The sequence below is a fragment of the Drosophila albomicans genome, chromosome 3 (genome assembly GCF_009650485.2).
Source record: "Drosophila albomicans strain 15112-1751.03 chromosome 3, ASM965048v2, whole genome shotgun sequence".
Taxonomy (NCBI): domain Eukaryota; kingdom Metazoa; phylum Arthropoda; class Insecta; order Diptera; family Drosophilidae; genus Drosophila; species Drosophila albomicans.
Window position 1 is genome coordinate 26,100,629 of NC_047629.2, and position 13,416 is coordinate 26,114,044.

Sequence of the window (13,416 nt, forward strand, 5' to 3'; positions counted from 1 at the left end):
GCAATGCTGCAGTCATGCAACCGTTGCAACTTCATCGCCGCCGCCACAAACTGGCCAAAGTTCAAACCATAGCATGCACACCTTTTGCACAGACACCTACAACAAAAACAGCAGCAACAACAGCAGCAGCAGCAAGCAAAGCGTATTCAAGAATATCGCATGGCAGCCTAGCAACGAGCTATACATTTCTATATACATTTTTTTTTTTGCTGCTGCTCTTTGTGCCAACCATGGAACACAAAGAATCAAGAGGTGGAGTGAGCGGCATGAAATGCGGCAAGCGGCAAGCTATAGCTGTGACTATATATATATCTATGGAGCGAAAGCGCAGCTATAGCAATCTCAATTTCTTGCTGGCTGTCATGCTTTGCTTTATGTTTGCCCGACATCGTTTCGTTTCTTTTAGTTCTCTCTTTCTTTTTTTTTTTTGAGCACACTTTTAGCGTCTCAATCAGATAGCGCAAACACAAACTGTGGGAGGTTGAGGGGAGAACAACAAAAGTTGTCAATTGACGCCAAAAGTTGACGCCAGACCCAAAAAGGCAAAAGCGAGGCGAAATAGAAAATACAAAACGAGAAGAACAAAAAAAGAAAAGAAGAAAATGATTGCAATAAAAAAATGAAAAGAAGAAGGTGCAAAATGCAATAACAGTTAAGTCATTGGCCCCGAATGCTGGCAAACAAGCCAAGCCATGCCACGCCAAAGGCAAACGCAAAGACAAGGCAACGAAAGCCGCGCTCACTCGAAGGATTTTAAGCTCGCAACGATTCCGGGACACAACTAGACGGTTATAAATAACACTTAATTGCTGCACAATGTTTATAGCCCGCTGCCAATTCTGGAGACTTTGGAATGCTGGACTACCCAAGACAGAGCGAAAGGAGAGAGGCACCATTGTGCCTGGGCATTATGAGTAGTTAATTTACAGCAACAAAGTTGTTAACTGCTCCAACGAAACTGCTCGTCGAGTGGCAGTAGCTGGAGCATTGGCAGTGGCAATTTGCAGCTTCTAGTCTTTTGGTCGACTTTGTGCAAATTACCCAATTTTAAATTAACAAATTCCATTTCAACATTTTAATTAGGTTTTAAAAATTTCATGCGCCTGCCTTACTTAGCCCAGAAACCGAGAGCAGCTTCCTCGAGAGCAGCTTGCGTATTAATATGCGCCATTTCCGTTTTCCGATTAGCATAGCGTGCGCTTCGCTTCGCGAGCTAGGCGAGCAAATGGCGCCCCCCAAAATGGCGGCAGCTGCGCCACCAGAAGCGCACAACACACAACACAACACAACACACAACAGGAAATGGCACAAAACTGTCTCTACAGTCAAGTGGCAAAGGGCTTCTCCCGGCCACCATGTATATGTATGTATGTGTGTGTGGATGCTGTGTTTACAGTAAGCAAATGTATTTCATTTTATTTTAATTTTCATCATCATTGCACGAAACTAGCACAGACAGCAGCAACAGCAACAATAAAGGCACTGAAACAACAACGAACAACGGCCAGCAATGAGCACAACGAAAAATTTTCACATTTAAAATCCAAAACGATAAAAAGTATCAAGCAAAACTGGTCAACACAATGAATAAACGAACAGAAAATGCTCTGTAAATTAAAAGCATGATAAAAGATGATATTGGAATTTGAAACCATAAAAAAAATTTAAATATAGAAATTTGTCTTAAAACTATAATATAGCGAAATTTAAATTTAAAAAATGATATTAGAATATGAAAAGATGTAAAGAATATTAATAAGGAATAAAAGTTTATTTTAAAACTATAAAAATAACAAAACTTAAATTTGAAAATATTTAAAGAATTTCAATAAGGAATTAAACTTTACTTTAAAATCAAAAATACCAAAATTTAAGTAAATCGAGAAGCTCTAATGCAACAAGATTTTTAAGTGCAGTAAGTCATAATAATCCAAAAAATCACCTCAATATTTTTTATTTTTCAAACACTACCATCAAATCTTATCCTTTATGCTGCTGACCTCATTCAGTATCTTTTTAATGGATAAAACTTCCGCAACTTAATAAACTCAAAATGCTTTTGTGTGTCTAGTTCACCCTCCATCTCTAGCCTGATAGCTAATAGACTTGGCTGAGCCATTTCATTGGGTTATAGTGTATTGTAAAGCTTGTGAGCGCTTCTCGCGTTTCGCTTGTGCAAAAGCTGCAGTTAATTTGGTGCTTCAAATTTTAATGCCAGGCCAGGGCAATGGGCAACAACAACAACAACAACGATGACGAGAGGCATTGAGAACGACCACGTTCGCCAAATGGTTACCAGGACAGGCTCTGGGCGCCGTTTTATAGTCAGACGGCAAAGCCAAAGCACCAAGCGATGTCGTCCAACGTCTAAGCTCCTCCAGCTTCAGCTTCAAGCTCTAGAAACAGATTCAACTTCAGTTGTTGTTGTTTTTGTTGTTGGTATCGTTGCCGTATAAAGGCTGTTTTGCATAAAATTCTCACATTACGCATACGCCGCGTTGTATTTACAGTTACTGAGCATTTTATTTGCGTCCAACGGTGCGGCCTTTTTTTTGCTTTACTTCACTTTACTTTTGCTTTGCTTTGCTTTCCTTGTTTTTGGTATGTTTGTTTTTATAGATTTTATAGCATTGCTCTGGTTGCTCTTGTTGTTGTCGCTATTATTATTTAAAGCAAGAGAAATATTTTCAACTTAATTAAACTTAAAACAGCCCTCGGATTCAAGATTCGAACAGCTGCTGTTTCGCCTCCTTAACTGCAATGCCATATAATTTTTGAGCATAAAATTCATGTTTAATGCCGCAAAGTATGCAACGCTTTTTATGATCCATCCCCGGTCGCCGGTCTCTCCTTCACCAGCATTTCACCCAGCCAGAAGTACCACCTCCACCTCCGCCACCATCACGATCTATACTAACACACAAATACATCACAAAGGTTTTTGGTGTGGACCTCTGCGTTCAATTTATGTCCCTGGGCAACAAAAATTTATTGTCAACTGATAAGCAGGCCGTGGCAAAGTAGCCCAAAGGCGAAAACATATAAAATAAAAAGTTTAGAAAAGAAAAAAACATAATCGATATGCAGAAGTTGTGATACACTTCCACGATTATTTCAAAAAGTTTGCAATCGACTTTCAATTTCACTTGTTTGCAAGAAGAACTCAATTTTGCTTTGAAATTAAAAATAAAATAAGTTTAAAAGATACCAAATATATTTCATTTTAATTGTACATCATTGAACTTCTCATAAACTTATATTCAATATCTTCTCAACTATTCCCTGCTTTAATACAAATAAACAGGTAACCATAGCAAATTTTTAAAATAAATTTTGCTACTAGACAAAACCAAAAAAAAACAAAAAACAAAATGTCCATAACTCTTTTGCATATTTTGCTTGATATCTACGGTATTCCAACTCAGTGACCAACTTATAATACCCTCAAGCTGTGGTCAGAGAGTTAGATGGGCAAAACTGGAACTCGACTGGTTCGTCAGTTTATTGATTTTGCTTTGGCACATAAATTTTCAACGCCAGAGAAAAACTTTCGTTTTGGGTTCTCTTTTTTTTTGGCTGGGCATTGAACGCTTTTTTTATGCAAATGCATAAAAAGTGTCATGATTACCGTGTTTGTTTGCCTGGTAAAAGAAGGACGACCTGCCGCATCAATATGAAGGCATTTCTTTGACCCTAAGCCTCTAACCTCTTGTGAGCGGCAGACTCTCAAAAATGTCTCGACGCCTCCAGGCCACACTCATACCAATTGTTTGCGTTGAGAGATTTGGACAAAAATTGCTCCATATTTGAGCATATGTTGGTCGAGTTTTCTCCTCCCTGCTCCCTCTCCCCTTCCTCTCTCTGGAATCTCTACTGAGTGCTGTGCGTCTGTGGCCTGATAATTGAAATGGCTCCCCAAGGACACGTTAGCCAAACGTCAACGTCTCCAACTCAATCTTTGTCGTCATCATTGTCATTTCTAGGCATTTGCCAGCCTTTATTTATTTCATTTTTGAATTTGTATTTATTTGCCCAGTGCCCCGTGTGTGTGGGCCAGAATAAAGAAACAGGCAGAACTATGTTGGCATCCAAGTTGATCACATTAAAGTATTTTCAGTTGTGAACCGATTTAAAGCAAGTTTTTTTCACTGCAAAAACATTCTACACAAAACTAAATTTAAATTACGAGCATAGAAAATTCAATTTCTTAAAACATTTAAAGCAATGTTTTTGCATTTTATTTTACTTATATATTTTAAATGCAAACTTGCGTGTAAACACATTTAAATTTCCAAATGCTTGACTTCAAGTAAATGAAAAATGTTATTTTTAATTTCCCATTCTCGGAGAATTTATTTAGAAAGATAGTATAAAAACTATTACAAAATGCTTTATATACAAAAAAGCAACACTTTAATTTATGCGATAGCTTATGTAAACAAAAATGAATTTTTGGTATTTAGCATTATTAGAGAACTTATCTACAGAGACAGCATAATAATATATAAATACATTCCATATTTTCTTTCTTTATATAGCTTATACTTCAAAGTGCCGCAGCATCTTATTAGAAACATATAAACCTAACTGAATTAAATTACGACTTTAAAGTCCCAATCCAAGCTTCAATTCATTGCACAATTTAAAGCAAAGTTTTGTATTTTATTATACTTGTACTATATATTTAAATACAAGTTTAGTGTGTAAAGACTTTCATTTAATTTCACTTGCAAATGCTTGACTTCAAATAAATGAAAAGATTATTTGTTTTTTATAATTATTAGAGAACTTATGTATCTAGAGAAATATCATAATAATACATAAACTATTACGTTATACATTTTCCTTCAATTATGCACATGATGCTTTATTCAGTTTCTACTCCAAAATGCATTACTTCAATTTATGAACGCTGCTCGCTGCGGTATCTTATTAGAAACATATAAACTTAATATACTCGCACCTCTGCCATTTATTCCCAAAACTTACATGCGAGCCATCGAACCATTTTTCATTTTCTGTTTCACACATAAAATATCCTCGCACGCCCCGATGCCTTTGGAAACTACTCCCCGTTGTCTGGAGGGACGCCTTGTCAACTGGTTTGAAAAATAGATTTTTACGGGCTTAGTTGCGCATCGTCAGACACGACGTCGACGACGCCGCTGTCGTTGTCGTAGTCGGCGGTTGTGGCTGTGGAGGCTGTGTAGAAAAGAAGGATAAAATGGTGGATAAGGACGGCAAGGACGAACCGGCATTGGCAATGTGGACAGCATTTGCGTGGCATGAATTCGGTTGCAGAAATGTCTAGGGGGAAGAGAGAAAGGACAAATCCCGCGGGCGTTCCCTTTTGTGTCTCACTCGCGTCATTTAAAAGACATTTGCCTGTCATTTTATGCCGTGTTTGGCACAGTTTTCCACGCTGGCAAAACTTTTTCGCTTGCCAACACACAATGCAGAAGGCGCTTGTGCAGGGTAAAGGCATGGAATGACAGTGTCATTAGTTTGGCATTGGCAACACATTGCCAATACATTTGCAGCAGGTGCAGCCGTGGCAAGCGAAGTACCAAACAACAATTGAGAACAAAAAAAAAAGAAAAGAGAGGAAAAATATAGCCAACAACTTTTCTAATGATCAATAAGCGTTGCGAGGCCGAAAATTAGTTTAATTTAATTGCAAAATGCGCTGTGTGCGATTTTGCGAAATGTATGCAAATTATAAAAGCTGAAACGCAACTTCGCAGCAGCAGCAGCATGGCGTTAATTTAGCAAATCGAATTGCATTGCATTAAGCTTTAATTAGCCCGACATGGCGTGGCTCGGCGCGGCTATTGTGCGAATTGGAATATGCAATTTGCAAATCCTAGAACAAAAAAGCACTCTCTCTCTCTTTCTCGCTTTTTGCATAATGTTAAATTTATTATTTAAACCATTTGTACAATGCGGCTCAAGCATATAACCCGGGCTCTAGATCTGCCACTCTTAACCCTCTGCTGAGCTCCCGTTGGGGGCTTTGGTTTGGGCTTTGGGCTTTGAGTTTTGCCTTTTGGCTTGCGCCAAATGAACGCGATATGCACGCGGTGAAACTTCAAAAGCGCAACAATGCCCCATTAGGAGCCCTGTTTGCTTCTCGTCGTAGGGGTGGATATTATTGGGGTGGCTACTTAGTTTAGGATACAACAAGGTCTCGCTGCTTCGTTGCATAACATAAAAGTTTGCTAAAGTGGCATTAACTTGAGAGGCCACGCACGCAACGTGGCGTATACGCAATATTTGAGCAGTAAGAAATATTGTATGTAGAAATGGATAACAAGCTATGTTTGTTGGCCAAATATATAATACTCTGTAGTCACTAAGTCGATGCTGCATACTCTTCTTATAATAAACATAAAAACTTAAAAATAGAGAAGCCATTAGAGAAGCCTTAAACATTTCAATTAAATGTTCTGAGTTTAAAATAAACACACCAAGTCAAAGACAACACACAACTCATTCATAACGCACTCGACAAAATATGATTTTATTTGTAAATTACTTCAAGCATTACCATTAAGGGCGCATACCTTTGCCATTCTAAAGAGTATGTGCCACTAAATTTTCAACTGAAAGTCTACAAAAACCTGAGCTTACAAAGCTCAAGCTGCCACAGTTGTTGCGTAATAAAATTCATTTGCTTATGTGTATGCTTGAATGTAACTCATATGTTTACGTTTAACTGGGCCATTGTTAAACATACACACACAGGGAGAGTGAGAAGTTTTCACTTATGCAATTTTATCCATTAAACGTATATTGCAATTTCCATAGCATACTTTTTAGAGCTCTTGCAAATCATAAGGGAATTGCAGTAAACTTTATAGTCGTCAATAGAAATTTAAGTACATATTTTGCAAGCAATTACAAATAGAGAAACACCACTTTAATTGACAAATTACAATGTATTTAAATAATCCATGTATCTTAAAGTCCTACCGTAATTGGCTCATGAATTATACCGTAGAATAAAGGCAGCTTCGTTATATCATTGCGCACCAACATTATGAAAGGTTCATCGGCTCGAAACGTTGCTGCTGCAGCAGTTCTAACCTCGACGGCTCCAGTTCCGTCGCCTACTTCGGTGCCCTTCTCATCGACTCTGAAGTAGATTTTTTGACAAAATTGCGTAACAGTAAAATCATCGAGCACCTTCGTTGCAAACGATCCTCGACTGGCAGCCTTTTTATTCTTAAAGCTCTGCAATGGATCGAAAATGCTGCCCAGGCCCATTCGCTCCATGGGCGATCGCAATACCAGCATTTTGTCGAATTTCATCCTTGGAAGAACCACACTTGTTGAACTCCGTCTCATCTTTTTAATCATTTCCTCAATGCTTTCAGCAGTTAGTTTCTCATGAAATGCTTCCAATAATTTCACCGAAGATTTCAAGGGTTTTATCAAGTACATTGTGGTCATTTCGCCCTCATAGGGAATGCCAATAATGTGACATTCCAGATGTGTATTTAAATAATACGGCAAAGCTCCAGCTCCTGTCATCATGGGCACTGAAATTGGTTTCTCAGACCCTTCACGATTGCGATAGAAATCCCTATTTTTAGTGAGACCAGTAATAAAGTCCATTTCCCACTTTGCTTTCAAGGTCAATATGGACATAATTACTCTATCTGTGTTTGTATCAAAAGTGTTTCGTACCATCTCATCTACATTCTCGTCGGTCTGCATATCGATCCATGAATTGATTGTGTTCATGGCTTCCACAGAACGACGTTGGAAATCGACATGCAATATATCGGGAAGATAATTGGCTGTAATCTTTTGCCTGTAATTAAGAGTAAATTTAACGAAAATTATATTTTTATTACGACAATACATTCTTACCTGTGTGATAGCTTTAAGCTTGTGCCCTTTTGCAGAAATAATCCATTAGCTAAACGCACTGTTTGCGTTCCGTTTCCATGCATTACATACGCCCGCATACTTTCATCTGTACTGTCATGATGCCAAGGATCAGTTTTGCGCAACGGCGACGTATTCTCCTTGATCGACGAGACGACGTCCTGTAACATTAGGCCGAATTGTTGATGCAACTTCTCCAAATCGGTTTGGCCAAACAACTCGGTCAAATTCGATAGGCGTTCATCTCTGGTGCCAATCATAATAATCGCTAAGGCGGACATAATACTAACTGGCGAGAATACAATTGTTTTGGGGTTGTCGGTGATCATTTGGCTCTTGATCTTCAATGCAAAGCTCAAAACTTTCAAAGCGATGGCATCTGAGATTGCCACGTCAACTTCTGGAACTGCAATTTGGGCTTGAAGAATTCCAGTAAAAAGCAGGCAAGCAAATGCCACAATAATATAGCCAAATAGCTGCATTTTCACTAATCTTTGTTTGTCGCAACTGAATGCATAATATAAACTGGCAATCTATTGTTAAGCGTCTAAATCTTACATAGCATAAAGTGAATATAATTTAGTTTGTAATATCGCATTAGAATCGCTAAGAAGCGTTAAAATTTAAAATTACAATTTACCAGAATAATCAACAAAAAATTGAAATATTTACTAAGAAAAGAAATCGAGAAAGAATTTCCGATTATATACGTAATTTATAATAATATAATATTTAAAATGTGTGTTCTACTGGATTACATAATTATAAATTAGTGTGTAATACTACAATTGCATTTCTTAGAAATCTTTTTGCTAAGATTGGCAAATTGACAAAATGATTATGAATATAAAGAATGCCAAAAAAAAAATATTAACGAAACTGTGAGACACCAAACAAATAGTTCTCTATTATTCTTAAAATTTAGCAAATCAATATACCAACAAAGTACTTGAATATACCGAAGGCCTTATTTGGTATATCGATTTAATAATACATTCAAAAACTAATATTCTTTAATATATGCGATATTTTATTTTATTTTCACAAACATTTCAAGATGGAGGCTTATTAATGATGCCATAGAATAAAGGAAGTTTTGTGAAATCATTCCGCACCAAAAGTATAAATGGACTGTTTATAACAAAATCGACAAGAGCTATAGTTCTCGACATGGAGGCTTCAGTTGCACTAGCTCCTTCGGTGCCCTTCTCAGTCACATCGAGTCTAACCTTGTGAATAATATCCATGATGTAAAGATCAGCTGATCTTCTCGGTTCCGACTCCGCAAATTTTCGTTGCGTTTCCAAATTCTTCAGATTTCCAACAGCATCCGATTGATAAAGCTGAGTGCTCGAGTTGCCCGAGGCGATTAAAGATAAGTCATAATTTTTGTTACTAAAGATGCCCTTAATACCGAAATCATTTAGCTGATATTTCAAATGGTCCCCGCCAATAATGCGCATCTTTGGAAGACGAATCTTTCCATGAATTGACCTCATTTTGCTGATCATTTCTTCAATAGATTCGGCTGTAAGTGATTTTTGAAACTTTTTCAACCGTCGAATCGATGATTGGAAAGGTTGTATGATGTACAGAGTGTTTTGACTGCCACGATAGGGAATTCCGAGAATGAGACAATCCCTTCTCTTGTTTAGATCAAAGGTATAGCTACCTGTTGCCACCATAGTTGGAACATACAGCTTAGTCTTAGAGTCATATCCGTCAGGATAGAAGGGCTCTGACCGGGTTTCGTAAAAATTATTTATCCATCGGGCGTTAAAGTACATTGTGTTGGTCAAAGTCATACGAGTGGAGTTATTAATATTATATAAATTAACTATATTCGTTATTTTGCTTTTTGTCTTCTGCGTTACCCATACGTTCATAAGATCGACAGCGGTCGCCGGATCCTTTTCGAAATCGACAGGATAAATTTCCGAGTTATAGATTTGAGCTAAGGCTTGCCTATGTGATAAACAAAGAAATATTTGAAAAATTATATTATTTTATTTTTCTATTTCCCACCTGTAATCAAGATTTATGCTGTGATCCTGCTGGACAAAGAGTCCACTCCCAATGAACACCTGTTGAGTTTCTTTCACCTCTTTCTTTATCCTCTTATCGACAGGATCGTTGGATAAAGTGTAAGTAATATCATTGTAGGTTTGTTGAGCATTCCTTAGCATATAGCCAAATTGCTCGTGTAACTTCACCGTATCCTTAATCCTGAACTGCTTGGACAACTCGATGAAACTTCCTCCTTTGGCGGCCAGCAACAGAGACGCTAGAGCGGACGCGATACTCACGGGTGAAATCAAAAATGTGTCTGCGTAAACTCCGGCCATCTGTTTTGTCATCAACTTCAAACCCAAATTCATCACATCCTCAGCTATGAGATGTGATGCAGGAACATCTACAATGCCATATGGGCCTTGAGCTTGTGAAATTCCAACTAAAAGGTGATAGGCCAAGGCCAACGTTACTAAATTCATTGAGTGCAGCATATAGCACAATAATTTAACAATAAAAATGCAATTTAACAATAAGAATGCGCCACTTTCACTGCCGTTGTGAAACTCTTTCTATAATGCGGGTTACAATCGAATTTATAGCGTAAAGCGAAGCGAATTGCAAGCTAACTCAACTAATTGAAAATTAGCCAGATAATAATTTTAAGTTATGAAAGCATTTCTAGAATAAAGGCATATAAATTAACATAACAAATTGATTCTAAATTCTTTCTGAAATGAAAGCAACAATAGATTGCAAATTTGTCATACAAGATACAAAATTAAGATTTGAAGTTAAAGCCTTTGTGGTGAATAGAGAACTTTATAAGCACCGCGATTGCTAAGGGAAAAACATATTTATCCTCAATTCTTTCTTAAAAAAAAGTCATAACATTAACAACAATTTTCTTCTTTAAAATTATAATTATAAATACTTAACAAGAAAATAAGAGAAAAACAAATTAATGCTAAGAAATTTCTGAAATAACATATAAATTATAACTTTATGATAAGATAATATATCGAGAATATAGCGGAATGAAATCTTTCCAAAAGTTCGTTAACTTATTGAATCAAATACTTTCAAGACTGAAATCGAATACTTATTGAAAATTAAATTTGTCCAAATTCTAACAAAAATGCAAATATGACTTTTATGAGAATTATGAGTATAAATTTATAATTTGTTGAATTTGCTAATATTTATAATAATAGTTCTAAATTCTTTCAGTAGTACTAAAAATAACTAGAAAATAAAGATATTCACTTACCGAATACATTACTTTGTTGCATAATATTGTACTTATTTTCTGTTCACTTTTCACTGTTATGAGCGTTTAACCAAAAACTTTGCACTTAAAAAAAAATGTTAAAAAAAATAGAAGCGGAAGCGTAAAACGTTCGTTGGGTAAGCATAAAATTATTATCAACCCGCGCAAGGACAGCAGCAACGGCAACAGCAACAGCAAGAGAAGCAGCAACAACTACATACACCAAAAGCAACATCAACATCAGCAAACGCACGCAATGTTGTAGAACAAATATAAAGTTTTCGTTTTTTTTTGCGCTTGTGTTTTTGTTGCTCTTTACCAGACATTTTTCGGACGCAGTTTTGCATGGCGACGTTGCTAAATGAACCGAGAGAAAAAATTATCCGAAAAATACGAAAAACAAAAAATGAAAAATAAAATAAAAAATTCATATCAAGAAGAAATGTTTGACATTGAGCACAACGACGATTCCATGCACTATAAAGTATGAGTTGAAAATTTGTGCTATATTGAAGAGGAATGAAAATTTGAAGATAATTTTTAAGGAGATATTTAAACAGCTCAACTGCGAATGATATATATTCACCAATCATCAACATTAAACACTCAAATCAAAATAAAAAGGAAATGATAAATTTCTAATTAACAATTATTTCGATTATCAGTAAGAAATACAAACTCGTACTTGAATGAAATGTACAAATATTAAATGCCTTACTTTACAAATTATCTAAAGAAAATTGCGTATTGGCGACAAATTTGAGAAAGTTTTACATGCAACTTCACAGTCGATAGGGCAACGCGATAAATGCGTGTTTAAAAGCAGTCGGCAAAGTTGAGCGTTAAAAAACATTTCAACACTTGGCGCACATGGTGTCACAACAGCTCCAGCAACAACAACAATAACAGCAGCTAAAATAATAACAACAACAACAAGAAGAGCAATGGAACAGATATAGCGACACATGACCGAAGCGTGGGGCAACCACAGTGACAACAAGAAACAAAAAACAACGGCAAACTGTTTGGCGGTGCTTATTTTTTATGAGTGCCCCGGTCCGGTCCAGTTTGCTTGGGAAGTGGAAGTGGAGGGAGGAGCCAACTGAGGGTCGCGTTCATGTCCATGTCCATGTCCGCTTTTCGTCCTTGTCCGCATCATTGTGCAGTAATTTTCATAAATTGCGTCCCCGACTATTAGCGTTACTTCTAACGCCGCGTTGAAAGCATAACAACAACATTTTTGTTGGTCAACACAAACAACAGCAACCAGCAACAGCAGCAGCAGCAGCAGCGACAGCAACAGCCACACAACAACTTGACTCTTAGATCAAAGATAAAAGCTCGCGGAAAAGTGAAGAAAATAAACTTTAGATATACGCAGAAAGATAACGAAATAAATTTATTTATCATGCAAATGTGGCAAACACACACACGCACACAACAACAACTGACAGTATGACAGGTTGGCAGTCGCATTCGTTAGACAGCCAGTCATTCATCCCGTCATCCAGTCAGCCATGCATTCATTCATTCATTCATTCGTGCATTTCTTTAGTCGTGTCTGTTGAAGCGTGATTCGAACCGCGAGGCGGTATATGAAAATATTTCGCTTGTTAACTTTTTAAACAGCAGCAGCAGCAAGTGGAAGGGGAGGCAACAACTGCCCCCGCAGGCAACTCCTTCACCTGCTCCCCTTTCGCTCTCCATTCTCAGATTGCTGCCAGACAAAATGCTGAAATGTGGAACAGACGAACAAACTACACACAAAACTGAAAGTAAAAGCAATGAGAAACTGAAGACTTGCCAGTTGCAAGTTGCAGCTTCAACTTCAAGTTGACTCAGAGTTGCAGTCGTAGATGGAGATGGAGTCTGAGATATGAAGGGGAAGGCAAAGGCAGCTGTAGTTGAAGCTGTAGAGTTATCTGACAGCAGAGCCGTGTGTTTGGGTGCAGTTTAAATTGAAACCCAGAAGGGAAAAACAAACTGGAATATTTAATATGTTATGCAAAAATGCGTTCGACATTCGCTGGGGAGCTAAAAGCTGTTGCATTGTGTGTAAGTGCAGTTGCAGTAAGTGTGGCAAACGGACTGTGTTGCAAGGAGGCAAGCAACGAACGACGTCAACTGGCAACGCCAGCAATACGTTTAAAATAACATCAGTCACTACAAAAGCAAACACACACAAATGGCACAATAAGAGGAACAACAACAACTTTATAGTAAACATGCACGAAAGCGAGGGC

General features: G+C 37.4%; 2 protein-coding genes across 2 annotated transcripts; both read right to left on the reverse strand.

The window, feature by feature from the left end:
• Positions 1-6,897: 6,897 nt before the first annotated feature.
• Positions 6,898-8,413, reverse strand: LOC117571608 (serine protease inhibitor 28Dc-like). Its single transcript, XM_034253825.1, has 2 exons — positions 7,876-8,413; positions 6,898-7,816 (listed from the first exon to the last, which is right to left on the reverse strand). Exons 1-2 carry the CDS (start codon positions 8,373-8,375, stop codon positions 6,961-6,963), a joined length of 1,356 nt encoding a protein of 451 aa, XP_034109716.1. The 5' UTR covers positions 8,376-8,413; the 3' UTR covers positions 6,898-6,960.
• A 489-nt stretch (positions 8,414-8,902) lies between these two features.
• On the reverse strand, positions 8,903-10,460 carry LOC117571681 (serine protease inhibitor 28Dc-like). The gene is made up of 2 exons (XM_034253922.2): positions 9,919-10,460; positions 8,903-9,858 (listed from the first exon to the last, which is right to left on the reverse strand). Exons 1-2 carry the CDS (start codon positions 10,395-10,397, stop codon positions 8,946-8,948), a joined length of 1,392 nt encoding a protein of 463 aa, XP_034109813.1. The 5' UTR covers positions 10,398-10,460; the 3' UTR covers positions 8,903-8,945.
• Positions 10,461-13,416: the final 2,956 nt, after the last annotated feature.